Source organism: Nylanderia fulva, unplaced genomic scaffold (assembly GCF_048542155.1).
Source record: "Nylanderia fulva isolate GAGA-0341 unplaced genomic scaffold, ASM4854215v1 Scaffold18, whole genome shotgun sequence".
Lineage (NCBI taxonomy): Eukaryota > Metazoa > Arthropoda > Insecta > Hymenoptera > Formicidae > Nylanderia > Nylanderia fulva.
Window position 1 is genome coordinate 3,666,413 of NW_028190055.1, and position 22,715 is coordinate 3,689,127.

Genomic DNA, 22,715 nt, shown 5'->3' on the forward strand with positions numbered 1-22,715 from the left:
ACAGCATTCACATTTTTAATTTTCTAAAAAAATATATAAAATTATGTGAGATAATATTTTATATATATAAAAGTTTATTTTACATTTGCCTTTTTTAATTTGTGCTTTTATTTTCAAAGAGAACACGCATAAAAAGAAATAAAAAATATTGAATAACATAAATTTGCATTAAAGAGTATTATAAAATATGTATGATATATTTCATTCAAACTTTTTATGTGCCATTATTAATTTTTTTAGCACTACTAAAAAGATAACGCAATTTCTCAATTATAAACTGAAAATAAAGTTTTTTTTTCATATCCATATTTTATAATTATATTATGGTATCTTTTCTTTAAATTATTGTATAAACTTGTGTTTATATAGAATATTAATGAATAAGTAGATTTTAAGCTTCTAGAATATAATCTTTTATTTTAAAATCATTCTATAATAGTAATAGTGTTTAATTTATTATTTCATATATCCACTATATTATTAGTAATTTATTAGTAATAGTAACAAAAATATAATAGAAAATTTGTATGAACTGTTGGAAGGGTGCTATTGCATCTAGGTACGAGCTTGCCGACGTCGATCACGTGACAGTGACGTCACGCATGCGCATGACGTATCAGCCGGTGGAATTTATTTCACGAGTTTTCTTTGTGTTGATCGCAGATTACGGAATGCATTAATGCAATATTGCAGAAGCCGATATCGCAAGTATTCGGCAAGTAGTTCGTCAATAGTTTGCGCTAGCAGCGCGAGATACTTGCGTATGCTGGCTGACAGTTTGTAGTAGAATCAAGCAGAACCAAATAAGCTGCAAAGAGAAATCATTGAATTATTTTCAAAAATAGTCTACTTTTGTATTTTCTCGATCATGTTCGCAGCAAGACGTGTCCTCGTCTCCAATACAATGTAAATATGTCAATATTAATTCTTATATTTATTCTTGTTTTTGTATTATGTAATTCCTAACCTGATACATAATCTTGATATTTCTGTAGCGATACGTTTCTTATCTGTTACTCGAGTATGAGTTGATATTAATTCATAAGACGATATATATATATCAATAATTTATGCGAAATAGGAGATTGCACAAAATATGCGCACGAATGTGCAAGCAGAATTGTCAAAAAAAAACTTTCATTTTAGAGTCTTTTTCTATTTGCATTTATTTACGTAACCGGCAAAAATTTATTTCAATGTATCTAAAGAAACTTTTTATGTTTTTAACAAACGAACGTTATTGCAATGCATTTCAAAAAATAAATTTCATATTTGTTTATATAATTAAACTGTCTACAATTTGTAATCAATTTTTTTGTTTAATCTGTACTCTAAGTATGGTTTTTTGATTATTATTTCTGGTAAATTGTATATAATTATATTAACAAAAAATAGTAAACATTACAAGTTAGATGCAAGTTTATTCTATTTATTGTTTATTATTAGCTGTGTGTGTGTGTGTTTGCATTTATTTTTTTACATATATGCTTCTATATCACATTTTTTATAAATAATTATTCCAATATGTTATATTAATCAATGATTGATGCAATTTACAGCAAGGATGTATTTGCAAGATCAAAGCACTCGCTTCCAGATCTGCCATATGATTATAAGGCTCTGGAGCCAATCATAAGCGCAGAGATCATGCAGCTTCATCATTCCAAACATCACGCTACATATGTCAATAACTTGAACATTGCTGAGGAAAAGCTAAAAGAGGCAGTTGCAAAAAGTGACGTTAACACACAAATTGCTCTGGCTCCAGCCATCAAGTTCAATGGCGGTGGTCATCTCAACCACTCAATATTCTGGTGTAACCTTTCACCTTGTGGTGGCGATCCAGATGGTAACAATGAGAAAAATGAATAGAATAATTAATTAGTTACCTAATTAATCTACATACACGTATATACAGAAAATAAGTATTTAAATGAATTAAATTTATTCTGTATGGCAGTAAAAAAAATAATTTTATTGTCATACAAAATTGTTTATCTTTGTAGAGTTCTCTTGTTTTAAAGTTTGCATCAGATTGAAAAATTATAGTAGGATTCAGTTGACAATTAATTACATATCTTCTAATGACAACATTACTTAAATGATGATAATATTTATTATTCTTAACTGATTGAATTTTATAATATGCTTTATATAATTTGTAACTTATTTGTAACACACAATTATTGTTGGTTTTAAGATTTTTCAAATTTTGAAGTTTTTTTTATATGATATATAAAATTAAAGTTAGAAATATAATTTTATAAAAAATCCATCTAAACATATATAAAAATATTTAAAAATTACAAAATTGTATTTTTTTTAATTAAAAAAAAGAGAAATATATCATAAATTTAAATATTAACAATTACAAATTTTTGAAAAAATAATCTGTATATACTATAAATAGAAAAAAGAATTAAGTTTAAAGTTGATTTTTTAAAATTGTATAATATATTAATATGTCAAAAAGTATAAAAAGTACAACTTGCACAGATAATATATTATATATCTATTTTCCTAGCTGCCTTCGTGAAACAAATCGAAAAGGATTTTGGCAGTTTGGAAGAATTGAAGAAACGGTTATCTGAAACAACTGTGGCAATTCAGGGTTCTGGCTGGGGTTGGCTTGGATATGATCAAAAAGCTAAGTCCCTCAAAATAGCAACTTGCGCGAATCAAGATCCGCTGCAGGCGACAACCGGTCTTATTCCTCTCTTTGGCATCGACGTATGGGAACATGCCTATTATTTGCAATATAAGAATGTACGTCCCGACTATGTGAAGGCGATCTTTGACATTGTCAATTGGAAGGACGTGAACGCGCGCTTCAAAACCGCCACCGGCTGTTAAGAGTCAATAGAGACGTTTGAATATGTTTTTAAAATATGATGTTAGAATGACGCTTTTTTGTATAGGGTTGGTATATCATCACGAATTTTCGTCACGTACAACACGCCTGTGATTTTCTGTATGCTTTTCTTTTTCCAAACTGTAAGACTTGTGTACTGTTATAAATTATATACACAAATAACGAGTAAACAAACGTAAGCAATACTAGTAATGTTTACTTCGTATCTTATCCTTAGAATGAGACTGAATGTAGCCAGCATTTTATTTTATGGACATATTATAAATGCATAGTCCTTTTTCTGTTTGTACAGTTTTTTCTATATAAAATATGCATTTATAAAATAAAACAATGTTTATATGTTTCTTTTAAATCACGAAGATATATATTCAATATATTGGAATATTATTATTATTATTAATTATGAAAATAATATATATTCAAGAATTATATCGTTTCTATTTAACAGAATACTTGAAAAGCATACATGAAATAAGTTCACAGATATATATTTCTTTTGTCAATTTATTGGAGTAAATTATGGAGTATTTTTTATGTAAAATTATAGAACATTTTTCTTCATAAGAATTTATTTTTCATTAACTATAAAAGAAAATTTTATGAAAAAATATTTCCCTACATAATTTATCAGCACTAATTTAATAAGCAGAAAGACAAAAATTTCAATTCAGTGTTTTAAATTTTATATTTAAATAGATTAAATTATGCATACTCCCAAATTTCTCTTTGATTAATGTTACAATTATTACATTTAATGTGCAAAAATATAATGCAAATTTATAAAAAATTTTTATTTTTAATTTTTGACATTTTAACTAGATTAGAGCATGAATTTGCAGGAGAGACATAAGATTTCCCCGATTATCTCAGTGGAAAAACAAGGTTATGTTTGGTAAACTTGTATGAATCATCCAAGTGTCTGACTGTCGAGAAGCTAGTCATTTATCGCGTGCGCGTGCGAGATCGCGATCTTTATCCTCTCGTCGCGAGGAACGAGAGGAAGAGAGCGCGCAAGTCTGAGAAGCGCGCGAGGTCGTGATCGAATCGAAATTGAAAAGGAACGCGCAGAAGAGAGGAAGAAACGGGAGAGGCGAGAAACAGCAGTCTCGGTTCGCGTCGCGAAGTTCGCAGCGTGAAACGGAGTAAAGAAGAGACGTGGAGGAAAACGCACAGAGGAGAGGAAAGAAAGGGCCAGCGCACGTTCCGAGTCGCGCGTTCCCGTCGACGATCGATCGCTAGGAGTCGACTCCGGACCACCGTGTGGCGTCGCGACGCTCACACGAGGAATCGTCGACAGGAGCCAGTATGGCCGGAGGAGCCCAGCTGTTTTCACGTCACTGCCTACGTATCTGGTGAGTATCTGTCTATTTCGCGCCACTTCAGACCGTATATGTTTCCCGCTAACTTCTCGCGTCTTGTCACTTTATTACTTGTCGTCATTACGAGAGTACGATACGGTACGTAAGGTTTTGTGTAAGCGCGATATTGTGCGTGAACGCGTTGCTGTGAACGCGACGTGATAATTATTTATTTAAACCGCCACCGCGTTTTATCGACGAGAGAGAGAGAGAGAGAGCTTTGAAGCGCTCGATCGAATCGCCCTTTTCTCTTTGTCTGCATTTTGGAGCAAACAGAAAATGAAGCGTTTTACCTGTCTTATTGAGGCATATATCGAAAACGGATCGCGTTCTTCATATTTCAAGGTAAATTTTATATCTTCGATTTTGTCTCCGATATATATTTATGTGTCTGATTAAACTATATTGAACTCTCTCGATAGTTATTGAAATTTTATCAAATTACATATATTATTACATTATATATATATATATATATTTATATTGTATGTATATATATATATATATATATATATATTGTATATATTATTACAATATATATATATATATATATATATATATATATATATTTATAAAATTTCATATATATAATTCATTCATATATTCATGTCCATATATATACATATATGGACATGAATATATGAATGAATTATATATATGAAATTTTTGAGAAAATGTCACTGGCTGAAACACTTTGCAATCGAAATTATCGAAAGGACGAGATGAAATCTGCCAAGTATTCATATCTCCGATTTTCTGTATATTTATTTGCGAAAATGCGATTTCCGCTTCGGAAGCCATCACAGTTTCTCAATTTAACGGTGTAAAAAGGTTGAATTTCTCTGTATTTATTCTGAGCAATTCATGTTGCGCATTAAGAATGTTAAAACGCTATATAAGAACGTCAAAAATATTAAATTTAGTATAAAAATATTAAAAGATATATAAATAATATATTGCATAATGCAACAATTAGGAACAGATATGTATATTGTTTTTTGATTCTTGGTCTTTATTCTTAATCATTAAGGGTGTTAAAACGCTACAAAAACGTCAAAAATATTAAATTAATATTAAATTTAATATAAAAATATTAAAAGGGATAAATTAGATGTATTGTATAATGCAACAATTAGGAACAGATATATATATATATATTGTTTTCCGGTTCTTGGTCTTCATCCTTAATCAATTTTGGTGTATTTTGCGTGTTATATACTGTAGACGGAATCAATAGAGTCGAAATAGAACGGAGAGGGGACAGAAAAAATTAAAAAGTAAAAAATGACTTTTTATTTTCATTGAACAGTGTATAAGAAGTGAAATCGAATAGTTTGACATTTACAAAAAATAAGTAAAAAAACCAGTATTCTATTTAATGTTTCACCATTATGTTACGTTACAATTATAAGCATCTGTTTTATTCATACTTGTATATTATTCGGGTTGCTGGTTGCTTTGTGTAATTATCGATTCATGTATTATTTTTTTTGTACTTATTTATTATTAAATGTATTTATCGTATGTTGGGGGCTTTATTTTAAAATAGAATATTACAGAAATATATTTAACATTAGAGAGAATATGTGTATTGTCGTGTTAAAAATTGATAACATTTTATAAAAAAAGATTATCTTTATTTTTGTATCCATAAAAAATTATGGGAAAAATGTCATTCTTTTTCACGTTATTTTCCATTAAATCTAAGAATAATACACTTTAAATTGATATTTGATTATAACAAGTATATTTTATTTTTTCAAATTGAAATTTGCACCGAAGCATAATATTGCGTGAGTGTAAATATAATTCAATGTGCATTTGAGAGATAGTCGATTAATCGCAATTTTGATTGACATTTTCAATTGGCGAAAAGCAAAATGCAATATAGATAGACAGTTATAAAATAATGTCAGACCGGTCGAGGATTAAGTTCACACTTGAATCGATAATTCATATATTAATAACGATTCTTATAATTTATGTAAATGTTAAAAATGATCTTATAGTCATTTATATTTTATGGTGCTTTACAATATTTTATTATTTATTCAAGCCCTTGATTTTTTTTTATTAAGAAATCACTATTTTTATTTTAATTTATTTTAAGTGAAAAACTAACTTTATTTTTTTTGTCGATGAGGAATTAACTTCAATTTTATTTTACCATAATTTGTGATCCCCATCTGCGATCAATCTGTCCCCTCATTCTCGTTACGTTTTGACCCTTTTATTCTCCCGTCACAGATCGTTATAGATAGTGAGTACCTCCAGATTGACTGAAGCGAAATAGCATGATGATAACGATTTGAACAGGGGCGGAAGAAGCACAAAGGGAATTAAAGGGTTCGCGAAGGTTACGACAGGCCATATAGGTAACATTTCGTGATATAAACGAAATGCGGGGGCTAAGGTAGGTCAGTAGTAATCGATCTTTCGAGTATCGTGATTACTGAATTTGTGAACGAACTTGATATTTTGAATGACACGTAAATATATAATTTCTATCTTCTATAATTAAGTTCGTTGATTTACTTTCAGATTAAAGCGCGTTTGAATCTGGTACGCAAAAATTTAATTGTCAGTTATTTTCAATTTTCTCTTATAATTAAATTTACGTTAAGAAAAAGTTACTGCTTAATATCCTTATAATATGAAAATTTTAAATAATAGATAGTTGTTTTATCAGTACGTATATCAATATATTAAAATGAAAATGTGCTATATATTATTTTATTACTTATGAAATAAAAGAGAGAAAAAGTAAATATTATATACATTATATATATCATATTTTTCATTAAAAAACAGTCATTCATTTCAATTAGAGATTATTAAATTCGGAATTTTATCATTTTTGGTTAATAAACCGTATTAGATTGGACATATTATATTTAAAATACTTTTCATTGCAATTGAACAAATGGATGATAAAATGGAAAAATATGTATGGAAATACTTTATTCTTGAATATTTGAAATTAATTTTAAAGAATCTATTAGAAAATAAAACAATTCGAATTTTAATAAGATTTTCTGTCTGATGTGATTAAAAATGCAAAATATCGTGCGAAGATAGCTGACATCCAATATTTTCAGAAATTAAAATCGCTTTAAATTAAATAAAGTATCAGTAGCTAAAACCGATTGCTCCAGTTTTCATACATTTTGTTATATAACATTAGTATAAAATATTGATTGAGAATGTCAGATTAAAAAAAAATTGAAAGATCTCAGCCTTGTAAGACAATAAAATCTTTCCAGGAATTTTAGCAATGCTAAAAAATTTATTAGAAAGAAGGAACCTTTTCCGAGGAAAAATTAACTCCAAATTGATCGAGGAATACAAGAAAATGTGAGGGTGGGCTATGAGTCATTCTCTCTATCTGTACACATCATCTTATTCAATAGTCTCATCGTTCTATATGTAAGAGCGAGCGAGTCAACAATTTGAACGAGACTCATTATTCCTAAATTCTCTAATTTAATTGGAAATTTTGTCTTCTCTCTCTCTCTCTCGGAAATGTCGCGTTCCTCGAGACGGAGTCGACGCGACGACGCCGGGCGTCGGGTCACGTTACATGTTAATAATTCGCCCCCTCGACGAGCGGCGCGTCGAAAGGGGGATGATTTTTGTATAGTTAATCGACGTTGACGTCGAAGGAAAAGGGAGACAGAGAGAGAGAGAGAGAGAGAGAGAAAGAGAGCATTTGCAACGTGCGCGCCAACTTTTACCAAGGATGTGTAGGCGATGTGTGTTTGCGCGCGCGGTACCGTCGGCGATGTCGTCGTGGATATCTTTTACTTATTGATTGCTCCGTGGAAATTGGCCGGCGCCGCCTGCGTCGCATCGGTCGATCGTCGGGGTTGCAGGCTGACGTCACTCGCTGTGCCTCCGCGGGCTATTGATTTTCTCCCTCTAGGCGCGACGCGATTGGTCCATAAACCGAGAAAGCGGCCAGAGAAAACGGCCCTGGACCACCACGCTGCTCTTGTCGATCGACGCGCGCAACCCTCCACCTTTAATCTGTGTATGTGTGTGTGTGTGTGTGTGTGTGTGTGTGTGTATGTGTGTGTGTGTGTGTGTGTATACATGCTGTCTGCCTATGTGCACATGTATGCATACAGGGTGTTTCAGAACTGGTGAACAAGTTTTTTATAGAAGCCATCATTTTTTGCCATCGTGTCTCTCCCTAATAGCACAACATATCCGAAAAATAATCAGAGGATATCCAGAAGATATTCGAACATCCTCAGAATGTTCTCTGAACGTCTTCGGGATATGTGTGCTGTTAGGTGTGCTGTAACTAAATCTTAAATGAAAATTCTATTACAGTAAACTCCACCTGAAATTGACTAAAGAATATAATTTTCTTAATATTTAATTTCCAACACAAGGCTTAGTTTGCAAAGAAGCTTGTAACTCGAAAATGATCGGCGCCTCGACATTTTCGCTGAGGGAAAATCGTCCCCGAATGATCCCAAGAATCTGCCATTGGAAAGAATGATTTTTGACCAGTTCTAGAACATCCTGTATACGAAGGTTTACACGTGTAAGCGCTCGTGCGCAGATGTGTGGGCGGCCACGTTGATTCGAATCCAACCACCACCCCTAGTGCTGCGCCGGTATATCGCGATGCCGCTCGAGAGAGTTTCATAGGAGGAAGAACGTAAACGGAAACGCGTTCCGGGGGCGTAAACCCGTCATCGAATCGCATTCGGAGGGTGACGCGCGTTCTCACCCTGGAGGTAAGCCGCGTCGAAACGATTAATCGACACCATAATGTTCCGGAACGCGGACTCCGCGGCCTGATGGCCGATCGCGTGCGCATCCCTGAATCTCTACATGCCGCTATGCTACCTTCTGGAGGGCGCGGGGTTGACCTCCAAAGAATTCCTTCATTTCACAAAATGAGATTTCTCGCTAGAACGCGCCGCGAGGTGACTTACGCGCAGGGACGTCAATGAAATTCGTCGAATACCTTGGAATTTCACGTCATTTTGGCGAGATTGCTGAATACCAATACGCATTCCAATTTCTTTTTATATAATTTATATATATATTTATTATATACATATACATTATATATATATATAATATACATTGTATATATATATATATATATATATACATTATATATTATATATTATAGTATATATTATATAATATAATTTGTGTGTTGAATTGTCGATCGATAGCTAATCACGACTTGGCACGAGACAGAATTGTCTCTCGATAAAACGTATCGAATGAGAATTTTTAAAATAGATATATACGTGTATGGATCATATATTGTACATGCAGTATACTGTATGGAACTTTTATCATAACATGAGGGTAGTATACGTAAGGATGATCTCTTCACCCTTCCAGCTCCAATAGTTAATGCTCATGCATCTCAATGCGAAGGTCGTTTAAACGTTTTTCCATGGATAGAACATTCAATTTGAACATTGCACATCATTCTGATCTTCCAAAAGATTCCTTTGGGGTGAGAAACGGGTCCCCAAAAAGATTTCCATCGGATAAGAGCATTTTTATATACTCTATTTTTAAAATCGAATCTCTGAAATTAGAGGATAGGCTTTATTAATTCTTAGTTAACCCAGTATTTTACTCCAGAAGAAATAATCAAATCAATCATTGTGTTCGATTAAAAAAAAAAGAAATTATATTTAGAACAACACTGATATTCATGCTCGATATCTTCTCTTTTAAACATACAATGTATTTACGCTGTTATAAAAGCTGAAAGGTAATAATAACCGACGTTCTCTTTTATGCACGATGACATGTTTAATGTATTCATTTGACACGATAAATTGTTTGTTCATTATGTAATATAAACCATATACAAGGCAAAAGGATATCTAAAGAACACAGCAAAAATATCTGAGATATTATTGGTCTTCTTTGGATTTTTGCCCTGCTTAAAAAATTCATTGGGGTTACAAATTCGTGATAAATTTACGGAATACTTGACGTGTTTTAATACAACTTGTCAAGATTTATTTTTTGGTATCAATTTTGCGGAAATAATTGATTAAGAGAGAAAGAGCGAGAGAGAGAGAGAGGGAGAGAGAGAGAGATTAAGCTACTCATAATAGCTAGAATAAACTAAAACTCTTCTCCTCGGATAATACAGATCTAAAAATCAATCAGGACCGAATGCATACAATTGGACTTTTAATAAAAAATTTATTTCATCATTTCAGTTTTTGTTTATAAATAACATTTATTTTATCTTTTGAGATTCGGCCTTTTTAAAGCAAGTTTGATGTCAATTATTTAATGAAAACAGGTCATACGAATATTTTAATAAATATTCGCACATATTGAAGATTTATTAATTGTGCCAAATAAAAACATCCGATTGATTGCACTTCATATAACATTATCACTGCTGGTTTTGCGGTTTATTATTAGATATAAAAACGATCTGAATAACATTGAATTAGCTTCGAGTTTAATGCATAAAACGGAGTACAGACAAAAATTACCATTATTAAAAAGGAAACTATATCTCTTATATAATATCTGATCTCGATATGATTTATAACAAGTAAATTTTTTTTATGATTACGTATTATCTATAAATATTTTACTAATTTCTTAATGCTCAAGTCTGCCTCTCGGTATTAATTTACAAATGCGATCTCTCTTTGGTGATATCTAAATATCAATTAAAGTTGATTGCCTCGTAATCTCAAGATGCACTCATACAATAAAAATAAATAAATTAGCCATCATAAATTTAGCTGTCCCTATATTGCAACCTTTTAGTTATCATGCGTAAATTTGAGCTATGGTAACTAATATTTTTAGCTATAGTTTAACAGGGAATTCTATCGCTAAAAATATCAGCTAAAATATTAAATATGTAATAGAGGAACAGCTAAAATTTAGCTATGGTAACTCATTTTTTTCTCATGAATATATCATGCGATGCTATTATTCACAATCTAAATATTATAAAAAAAAAAAAAAAAAAAAAAAAGATAAGTCGAGGTTTTCAAAAAATTTTTATATGTACAAGTAGTTCATGATCTGCGTAATAATATCTAAAATATCTGATGCTATTCAACGGCGTAATTAGATCGACGTGCGCCTCATGCATTCAGGTGTTAAGTCTCTCCCTTCCCTATATAATGCACGCGTGCACGCACACACACACAGACACACACACACACACACACACACACACACACACACACGTACACACTGCACTCTGCTTTCTTCCATCGAGAAGAATATGCGGTATACAAGTTTACTCTTGGAATGAAAAATAGCCCGAGTAAATTGGATTGCGAATGCGGAGATAATTTGATTAATTTTGACAACTGTGTTCTAATTAGCTCCCGCTGTCTTCCCGCCTAAAGGAGTTACTTAGCGGAAAATATTGCGTTCTTGCGGCTATTTTGTTTCTCGTGCCATATCCTACGAGGAAATCATGAGTTGCGCGCGTGGCAAGGAGCGAATATTACAACCCTTATGACCGCCTACGAGGCATTCGTGCGCGTGCTTTGTATAGCTATACCTTACATATTCCCTCTTCTCTCTTAATCCCTTACGTGGTTAAAATACGGTGCGGTAACTCGAGACACGGATTGCGAGCAAGGATACTTTTATTTAATAGGATACAGGTGTTTTTATTTTTTTTTATCTACGAATATGGGCGATAAAACATTCGATATAGGAGTGAACAACCCCTTTAGAGAGCTCTGATTTTGAATAGTTTCACAATGAGCTCCAATGACATAATAATTTATGCACACGCTATTTTCTCTCTTTTAGATTATTTTTTCAAAAAATAGGAAAATAAATAACATATTTAGTATACAACAAATATTAAAAGATAGAGTATAAATATAAAGTGATTTGTTTACTATAATTATTTCACAATTTTCAAATTAGATCATTATATAATATATGACAAGAGAATATATCTATTCGTATTACATTAAAAATACAGGAAGTAATATAAATGAGAAGAATGCTTTTAATTCATTTTTTAAATAAATTTATTTCATAATCGTGATCTGTCTTTTAAGAGAATAGCGCATCTCTTTTCTCAACTATAGACATCCATATTAGGGGCAAATAATTCTAAAGAAAGAGAGAAATAATATCAATCGTGTCTATCGCTATATTAATTAAAATTCCAGAAAAAACGAATTCTTTTCCTGGAAATATCGAGAGAAATATCGATATTCATACTGGGTTTCGAAGGGGGCAAGAAGTATTAGTACCCTACTAAACTGAAGTATCCCTACTCTAGACACACGAGTCCGTGTCCCCGACGACGACGACGACGGACTTCTCCGTCGCAGCACGCAGGCGCCCGGCGTATACGTCGTCGTCAGTCCTCGGCACAACGGGGTAACAAAACGGGGGTGGCGTTGCAACGGAAAGCGAATTCGCCAAAGTTCGCTCGGACCGGACAAACAGACGGACAGGCGAGAAAGACGGCTTGAATTCGTACATGGGTGTATTTACGTACGCGCGAGTGTTGCTCCATTAAAAACAATAATGTCATCATCAGCCTACGGGGGTTGCGCGGATCGCGGATCGTCCAGCGGATGGCCGACGTAGTGACGTATAAAGTGCGATCAGGGCAAAGCAAACCCGACCCTCGATTCGAGGAAGAGTCAGCCTTCCTTCCTCGAGAGGTCGTCCCGTGGTTCTCCTTCAGGGCTCGCACCCTCTTTCCTCGCCGGAGACGAGCGAAAGGTAAGGCCCGACCTAGGTATATCCTCTCCGAGCGTGCGGACGATCGATCGTAAAAATCCACATATACGCTGTTCCTCGTCTCCGCCCCTTCCGGACCTTCCTCCGCGAACACTACTCGCCGTTCGTATCGATCACACCGCTGCCGTGATGGTGTTTTGTACGTCAATTACGAGAGTGCTGGCTTCGCGGAAGGGACGTCTTCTTCGAATGCGATGATTGACGTCAAACGTCATTCCTACGTATGATCCTTTACCGTGTGCGTATCGTGAACCCTCGAACCTGATCCTGAGGGAATTTTGCCTGCGATTTCGGAGGAACTCTCGCGACAACTAGGTGCTGCTAAATTGGGATCTTGAATCTCTTCGACCCTTATTTCCAGATTTTTCACTATGGACATCAATTTATGGCTTGTTGTAATTTATTTCACGAATTGTGTTTCATCATATGACGAGATGTCTTGTATTTTTTTCAAATACATTCTTATCTTCTCTAGATTGCTTTATTAATATGCATTGTTAAATTTTGTTTTTAAATCATCTTTTTGATTGATCTCAATTGTGAAAATGTACAGAACATCTTAATTGTTTTAATGAACGTGTTGAAAGAGTTAAATCTAAATTTCGTGAAATAAAAAGTAGTACAAGAGAATTGATTTTCGTAAATAGTACAAATTTAAAAACTCTAATTGTTTGTCAATTATATTTGATTTGATGAGAATTTTGAAGAAAATACATCTACAGATGACACATACAAGTGTAATTATACATGTGTCTAAGCTTTTATTTATTTTTTCTTATACAATAACAATATTATCAACTTTAATTGCGGAAGGGAATAATTTGACATTTGAAAAATGAGTTTAGCGTGAACCAGTCATTCTTTTCTTCAAGAAATTTATCTCCATTTTCTTCAGATATTCATGAGTTAGTTGTAATTGCATTTTTTTGCATAATATTATACTTCTATTTTTTTCACGAATATAGATGACGCGCGCGCGCGGTTTTACTAATTAATTATTCTTCCGATAAAGTCTACGTATTTCTGTACGGATCAATGACCCGTGCTATGCTTCAACATTTGTAAATGTAGGAATCGTTGTTATATACATTTCGCTCCTTTATTACCGTATTGATCGGATTTTATCGTAATCTTTTTTCGCACTTTGAATAGGAATCTATTATTTTCGAAATTCTGATATTTGCCATTAAAAAAGATGTACGTTTTCCTAAAGAATTTATTTATTATTGATTCACGATCTAATAGTATTTTTGAAAAACAATGTAAAGCACACATTTAAAAGTAAAATTATACGAAGCCTGAATAATATAAATTTTATAATCCTGGAAAATAATCCGGTATAAAACATGATTTATTCAATATCAGTGATTCGTGTCAACGATTAATGCGACTTTGTTTGAAAGATATTCTTCAGGCGTGACAGAGATTGTGAAAACTACATTTTTGTTTTTTTTTTATTCGCCTCTATAAGAAAGTATTTATAAATAATATATATAATTCTATTAATAATATTTAGATATACATATATTGTTAAATAAATTTATGAAGACAATTACTTCTCGATTATTCCCTTGCAATAAATAATGTTCTGTTAAAATATGCAATTGCTTAAAATTAAAATAATATATTTGAACTATTTATATAAGAGATCAATTAATAATATTAAACACGTCGATTGAGATTAAACATTAATGAATTTCTAATATTGACTTTTACTTGAAGAAGGTCTTTCTTCTGCCCGAAAGATGAACTTTGACTTAAGAAATTGACCGGCTGCACCATTAATAGATTTGATAATGGCGTGCCATTAATAAATTCGACGAATTCGATGATATTACAATAATTAAAATAAAATTTTGTTACAGAGAGTCGAGCGAGAGGAAGTTATCGCCAGCACCGCCGCCGACTTTATCCGACGCTAAGTTAAAAAAAAAACAAGAAAAATGTCGTCGGTTAAGGTGGCGGTGAGGGTACGACCCTTCAACAATCGCGAAATTACTCGTGAGGCACAATGTATCATAGATATGACGGGGACTACCACTTGTAAGTTTCCGACTCGTAATTTAAACCGACCGAATACGTAAACTCGTGATGCTATATCCCCCATTTTTACGTTACAGCCATAGTGAATCCTAAAGCCACACCAGGAAGCAAAGAAGCTGTCAAAAGCTTCAATTATGATTATTCCTACTTTTCTATGGACGTAAGTGTATTTCTTTTATTTATTTTAATGAGAGATATCAAGACGATATTATTATGTTTATTGCATGATTATTTTGATGTTTTTGCAGCCAAACGATGAAAATTACTCATCTCAGCTCATGGTTTACAAGGATATCGGTGAAGAAATGTTGGAACACGCCTTCGAAGGTAGATATTAGTTGACAGATGAGAAATTTTAATTTATCAAAACCATCTAATTAATATGCACCTATAATTATTTTGTTAAAAGATTTAATTAATTAGGATTAGAACTTAATTAGGATTAATTTATACATTTTATTATATCAGCACGTTATATAATTTATTTATTTCGTAATGCAGGATATAACGTTTGCATTTTTGCATACGGCCAAACCGGCGCCGGTAAATCTTACACCATGATGGGTAAGCAGGAAGAGGGACAGGAGGGGATAATACCACAGATTTGCAAGGATCTGTTTAGGAAAATCAGCTATACGTCTAACGAGCGATTGAAGTATTCGGTAGAAGTGAGTTATATGGAAATCTATTGCGAGAGGGTGCGCGATTTGTTAAATCCGAAAAATAGAGGGAATCTTCGAGTGAGGGAACACCCTCTCTACGGACCTTACGTCGAAGATCTTTCCAAATTGGCCGTATTGTCGTATGAAGACATTCACGATCTCATAGACGAGGGCAATAAGGCCAGGTTAGTCCACACACAAACATACTAGTTATTTGTATAAATTCCTTCTGTAATATAATACGTCATTGGAAATCATGCTGTAATTATTCCAGAACTGTGGCAGCAACAAACATGAACGAAACATCCAGCAGATCGCACGCTGTTTTCACTATATTCTTTACACAACAGCAACAGGATTGTACCACTGGTTTAATGTCAGAGAAAGTTAGTAAAATATCTCTGGTTGATCTGGCAGGATCCGAGAGAGCCGATTCGACGGGCGCGAAAGGTACACGACTAAAGGAAGGAGCTAACATTAACAAGAGTTTGACAACTCTTGGAAAAGTTATCAGTGCTCTGGCCGAGATTGTAAGTATCGTATGTTGTTTGAATCTTTTTGTCATATTAAATATCGAATATATCATATATTGATATCACTATTACGCATTTATTTGCTGCTTTTTCGCGGATTTTTAGGCGGTAAGTTTATCGAAATTAAAATTAGAGATTAGAGAATAAATTAATTATACAACTGATATCTAATGGCTTATTTATGTTTCTCTATAGGCAACGAAAAAGAAGAAGAAAGCCGATTTCATACCATACAGAGATTCGGTTTTAACGTGGTTATTACGAGAGAATTTGGGTGGAAATTCTAAAACCGCTATGATCGCAGCAATTAGCCCTGCTGATATCAATTACGATGAGACACTTTCAACTTTACGGTAAGAGATTTTCATTGCTTCTATTATATGTTTTTTCAACTAATTTTCAATTTCCCAAAGTTTGAATTAAAATATGAAGAGATTAATTCTTTTGATATTAAAGAGATTAATTATTTTGATTTGAAAGATATTTCGTTTTATTCATAGATATGCGGACCGAGCGAAACAGATCGTTTGCAAGGCCGTGGTCAACGAGGACGCGAATGCCAGACTTATCAGAGAACTCAAAGAAGAAATACAGAAACTACGGGAACTTCTAAAACAGGAAGGAATCGACGTACACGAAGGTAAATATATCATTTCTTTTAGTAAGGCTTTAGAAATTAATATAAAAATTGAATTTTATATATTGTACATATAAAGCTTTTTATTATTGAAAACATACGAGACGAGGACAGACTGAATAAAGTTTAATCATTAATTAAATATAAATATTCTTCTAATTAAATTCTCTTAATAAATTCACAGGATATGTATAATTATATATAATTAGTATCGTCGTAAATATATGATTTTTATTTTATCTATGATGCTAATTTTCGATCGTGTTTTCTACGATTTAGATATAGATTACATAGCAATATTGCTCTCATAGGAATCAACATACGTGTCATAAAAACTACCTGAATTCTTGGTTGCTATAAATTAATTGCCATTGCACAGCGCGCGACAGAGACAATCCATTCACATAGTATTTTTTTCTTTGTTTCTCCTTGCGCTCGACATAGGGCCAGATGGCAAAGTTACGTACGAAAAGAAAGAATCTAGTAAGTAAAAAAATGCTAACAATCCATACAACAGCAAAGAATACAGTCAAGACAGGCATTGTCTTTTGCGCCTCTTTTGTAGATATTATTATTTTTCATTCGTTTATGCGCTTATATTTTCTACTGTCAAGCGCAAAATATACTTATGAGTGGTACATATTATATATGTTAGTTTCCTCTTTTGTACGTTTGCTTCACGAATTTTCTTTGTCTTCATTTAATGTACGTATCTGTCCTGTTGAATCCCCATCGCGATTGCGCTTCCCTTCCTTCATATCCGGTAATTAGCAACTTGCGAACAATTCTCAAGGTTCAAATAAAATTAATTCAATTAATGCTGTGTAATCGATAATCGATTATGTTTGTTATTATTTACAAGAATAATATTGAACGAATTGAGTAAATAAAATAAAAATAATATGTTATGGAAGATCGAAAATAGTATATATATTAAAACAATATATATAAAGATGTTATAAAAAAGTCGATCGAATTTATAATCGAAAATATACATACAATAGATATCGAACACGGCGATACACATTAAATCATGATTATACACACTTAGTAGATTCATGCTCGGTGCTCTGTAAAACGCACCACAATTTATTCGAGTTGTATCCTTAAAGCTTGGAAAGAATTAATCAATTAGCAACACGATATGTAAACTCTACAGCTTTTGGAATATGTCTCTTCATCTACGCCACTGCTTTAATTATGGCTTTTGATGTTTACATTACGATACACACGATACCGACTCTGACGCAGGCTTGCCATTTGAAGTATTTTGCATACTTTCTCGCTTCTTGACGATCCTTATTTTGCAGGGGATGAAATTATCAGAACAAACAAGCGAAACGAAGAGGATACCAAGGAGACTCGGTCGAGGCTCTCCTCCCATGCTACATCTACCATCGCCGAAGAGGCGGTTGATCAATTGCAAGCATCTGAAAAATTGATCGCAGGTAACTAGGATCACTTTTTAATATCTTTGTTATTTTTATCTCGTAATGTAAGCGACGCGCAAAGATGAATAAATCATTATAATATTGATTTTAAATTCTATTTTTCATTTCTAGAATTGAATGAAACATGGGAAGAGAAGTTGAAGCGAACCGAATCGATTCGCCTGCAACGCGAAGCAGTCTTCGCCGAGATGGGGGTCGCCGTGAAAGAGGACGGTGTCACAGTGGGTGTATTCTCGCCGAAAAAGACGCCGCACTTGGTAAATCTGAACGAGGATCCCCTCATGTCGGAATGTCTGATCTACTACATCAAGGACGGATTCACACGCATTGGTAGCGCCGAGGCGATTATACCCCAGGACGTTCAGCTGTGCGGGCCGCATATACTCAGCGAGCACTGCGTTTTCGAAAACCACGAGGGCATTATAACTCTCATACCGAAGAAAGGAGCTTTAATCTATGTCAATGGCCGCGAAGTGACCGAACCGCTTGTTCTAACAACCGGTTCGCGAGTTATTCTGGGAAAGAGCCATGTTTTCCGATTCAATCATCCTGATCAAGGTAAATTGCAAAGTTGTAATTTTTGAAATGTATTATTTAAAAAGTTACGAATATTTACTAGAGAGAATGTGCAAGTAAAATGTATTTTTTGTTCAATTCTGCAGTACGCGAACGAATTGCGAACGGATCGCCGGCGGAAACTCCTGGCAACAATGAACCAGTCGCAGACTGGAACTTTGCGCAGGTTGAGCTGTTGGAAAAACAGGGTATCGATCTAAAGGCTGAAATGGAGAAGAGATTGCTTGTATTGGAAGAACAGTTCCGTAAAGAAAAGGAAGAAGCTGATCAGCTGTTTGAAGAACAACGAAAGGTACGCGCATATGATTCACACACACACACACACATGATCTTTCTTCAATTTGTACATACGTTATTACAATTGATTGCTTTTATATGAATAGAGCTACGAAGCGCGGATAGATGCATTGCAGAGGCAGGTGGAGGAACAAAGTATGACGATGTCTATGTACAGCAGTTACACTCCGGAAGATTTCAACAACATCGAGGAAGACATTTTCGGTGAGTATGGAAAATACAATCGCTTCTCGAATGTGTCTAATTATGATATAGCTTGCCCGATTGATTGGGCGTTTCTCTTACCTTACACTGTAACTCTTCCAGTGTTGTTTATCATAAATTATCACACAATTGACATATAAAAGTTTACTGCATGCGATAAAGCTTACTCACTTGTCGATAGGATATGTAGTTTATATTATTCTCTTAACGAAGTAAAATCGGTATTATTTTACAAAATGCTTGGCTTCTCTCTGACTGTTTTGCCTGGTAATGGCTTGCATTTCAGTCAACCCATTGTTTGACGCAGAGAGCAACTGGACCGAGAGAGAGTTTCAACTGGCCGCTTGGGCCTTCCGCAAGTGGAAATATCATCAATTCACGAGTTTACGGGACGATCTTTGGGGCAACGCGATATTCCTTAAAGAGGCTAATGCCATATCCGTTGAACTAAAAAAGAAGGTACAGTCGCGGACGTATAACGGAACATTTTAGCACGACCTTTCTTTGACTGGTGTCTTTGACTTTTACACTAACGTATACTTCCGGATATGAATTTTTCTCGTATATTCCCGATGTGAATAACGAAAATTACGTTTACGCGATTTGCGTGTAATCTATGCGCGTGAACGCATTTTTACTGTGATATTCCTTTGCAGAATTATATGTATTATGCGTTTTACAAAAATGACACTCCTCAATTCGTCGTAAATTCGTATTTAAAAAATACCTATGAAAAAGAACTTTTTTTGCATAATAGGTTTTACTATATTAATTCTCTCTCTTTTAGGTTCAATTCCAATTTACTTTACTCACGGACACCCTGTACTCGCCGCTACCTCCTGATCTTTTACCAGTTATGGATGACGAAGAGGAGGATGAGAGACCGTTTCCACGCACGATCGTTGCTGTTGAAGTCCAGGATACGAAGAACGGTGCTACGCATTACTGGACATTAGACAAACTAAGGTTTGCTTTATATTTATTTTATATTTATACTATAGCTTCTTCAATTAAATAGAACATTTGACAACAAGAGAAATATAAATGAAACGCATATTTTATACTTCTAAAAAATAAGAATAATCCAACATGATTAATTAACATCTTTTGAGAAGAAATTAACGATACTCTATTAAATAATTTTGCAATTAAATTATACATATATCACTAAATTTATACATCCAGCATGTTCTACAATTATCGTGCAATTATTTATTTCTATAACAGAAATAAGACCTCTTCACGCAACGCGTTTACAATCTCTTTTGTTTCGTTACTAATGCACGAATGCACTTCTTGCGTGCTTAATTAAATCTATCTCTTGAAAATTACCTACTCGTGTCGGAAATGAATACTGATACGGACACTAAACAATTTTGCGACGATATCCTTATCATTGCGAGATGATAAACAAATCTTCCAGGCGCATTGGCCATCGTAATCTCGCATAAAAGATGCTTAAAGTTCTTGTGCACTCGTTATTTCGTTATTCAAGCAAAGCCGCGGCTTACCTCTATTAGATCGATTTGACATTCGGATAGAGAGAGACTCGCATATACAAAAGGACGCACAGCGAAGTAATACATGTTGACTTGTAGACAGCGCTTGGAGCTGATGCGACACGTATACAACGAGGACTCGAGCCCCAGCACTCCGGAGGCCAAAGAGGATATTTTCCAATGCCTTACGGTCTACTCTAATCCGAAGTTCTCGCTCGCAAATCTTTTGCCTTCGAGGTTGGTGCGCGAGGCTCTCCTCTTATCGCCATGTTAAAACACGCTTTACGCCCGGCCTCGGAGAATTTTTCATTATCTGGCCGCAAAAGTGCGTTTATCGCCGTGCGTTTTTTGTCGTTTTTTCGCTCTTTCTGTCTTGTCAGAGGCTTCTCGATACTTGTCGGTGCAAATCGAGCTCTGTACTTGGAGCTCGCGTACGTTCGGTCAACGATTCTGCATGTATTTTTTTTAATTCGCAGCCTAACGTGACGAATCAGATCGAATAGATATGTATGAGCTCCCTCCTTCTTTCTCTCCGCAAAAATTTACAATTGCGTTTCTTGTACGCAGCACCGCTTCTGCTGCTGTGAAAGACATTTCTATATATGCTGTCTGAATGTGAGAAGACTGTCTCACTCTTCACATTCCGTGCACGTCTGTTTCAAACACCATCACATCTTCTTTATTATCTCTCTTTTTCTCTTTTTCGCTGAGCTCGTGTCCTCACCATCTTGCTTTTTAATTTTATCATGCACGTGCATATCCGATTAAATTGCGATACAACTCATCGATTAAGGAAACAATGAAAAACAAATAAGGTCAAGCAGACGTAAAAAGAAATTCTAAACTAATATATTTTATAACAAACATGTGTATATATATTTTATTTATTTTTTATCAATACTTTAAGTTATTACTTATAATTGATTAATAATTTTTTTTATATTGTGAAAACAAAATTTCTCGATGGAAGAAATTCCGACTATTGCAACTGCACGAATGTTATTCTCATTGTAATAATGTTTCGATAAAGTACATAAAAGAGGTCGAAAAATCCTGAAAAAATACTTTAAGAAGTTCATTTGAGGACATTTTTGATGAAGCAACACACGTTTTAGATTTGACGCACTAGTTGCGATCATATTTACATAACTGTTTCTTATATGAAACTCATAGTAGATAATACTTCTCTATGTTTTTCAGACAAAGATTGGAGCTGATGAGGGAAATGTATCACAATGAAGCCGAGCTCTCGCCCACATCTCCGGACTTCAATATCGAATCCATCACGGGAGGTGATCCGTTTTACGATCGATTTCCATGGTTCCGCATGGTCGGCAGGTAAACAAACATAATTAGAGATTAGAATTTTAATTACATTTATTTTATAAAAGTAATCGTTATTGTTACTAAAAAATGAAGAATTAATGTTATTTTTTAATGTTATTAAATAAAACCAATTTACATATAACATCAAAATTTTTTAAATATTTTAATTTAAAATAAAATTAAATAAAATTAAATTAAAATAAAAAAACTGATATCGATATAAGTGTATAATTAAATTTGATAATTTAATTTTAAGTCTTAATAAACTGAATCATGAAAACTAAATATATCGAAAAATATTAATATCAAAAATATATATAATATTTTAATTAGATTATATTAGTATTATAATATGGTTCCATATTTAATTTCAGAGCCTTCGTATATCTGAGCAATCTCATGTATCCGGTGCCGTTGATTCACAAAGTAGCCATCGTGAATGAGAAGGGCGACGTTAAGGGTTACTTGCGGGTCGCTGTACAAGCCGTAGTTGGTACGTAAATCCGTAG

At 33.7% G+C, this 22,715-nt stretch overlaps 2 protein-coding genes across 9 annotated transcripts in view; both read left to right on the forward strand.

Annotated features, from left to right (window-relative positions):
* Positions 1-599: 599 nt before the first annotated feature.
* Positions 600-3,057, forward strand: Sod2 (superoxide dismutase 2). Its single transcript, XM_029308492.2, has 3 exons — positions 600-906; positions 1,560-1,849; positions 2,525-3,057. The coding sequence occupies exons 1-3, from the start codon at positions 869-871 to the stop codon at positions 2,851-2,853; spliced, it is 657 nt and encodes a 218-aa protein (XP_029164325.1). The 5' UTR covers positions 600-868; the 3' UTR covers positions 2,854-3,057.
* Positions 3,058-3,685: 628 nt separating this feature from the next.
* Positions 3,686-22,715, forward strand: part of unc-104 (kinesin family member unc-104) — a 28,917-nt gene continuing 9,887 nt past the window's right edge. For 2 of the 8 annotated variants that reach the window (XM_029308560.2, XM_085481513.1), the window contains exons 1-17: positions 3,688-4,224; positions 14,844-15,021; positions 15,099-15,181; positions 15,270-15,348; positions 15,523-15,868; positions 15,958-16,213; positions 16,412-16,569; positions 16,717-16,856; positions 17,298-17,336; positions 18,164-18,301; positions 18,416-18,862; positions 18,967-19,172; positions 19,264-19,381; positions 19,668-19,840; positions 20,169-20,347; positions 22,081-22,218; positions 22,581-22,699. In XM_029308560.2, coding sequence (XP_029164393.1) covers positions 14,922-15,021; positions 15,099-15,181; positions 15,270-15,348; positions 15,523-15,868; positions 15,958-16,213; positions 16,412-16,569; positions 16,717-16,856; positions 17,298-17,336; positions 18,164-18,301; positions 18,416-18,862; positions 18,967-19,172; positions 19,264-19,381; positions 19,668-19,840; positions 20,169-20,347; positions 22,081-22,218; positions 22,581-22,699 — 2,719 coding nt within the window. In that variant the 5' untranslated portion in view covers positions 3,688-4,224; positions 14,844-14,921. Of the gene's footprint in view, positions 4,225-12,569; positions 12,961-14,843; positions 15,022-15,098; positions 15,182-15,269; positions 15,349-15,522; positions 15,869-15,957; positions 16,214-16,411; positions 16,570-16,716; positions 16,857-17,297; positions 17,337-18,163; positions 18,302-18,415; positions 18,863-18,966; positions 19,173-19,263; positions 19,382-19,667; positions 19,841-20,168; positions 20,348-22,080; positions 22,219-22,580; positions 22,700-22,715 lie in introns of those variants that run through there. The other 6 variants (XM_085481516.1, XM_085481515.1, XM_085481514.1 and 3 more) reach the window with 6 other exon arrangements.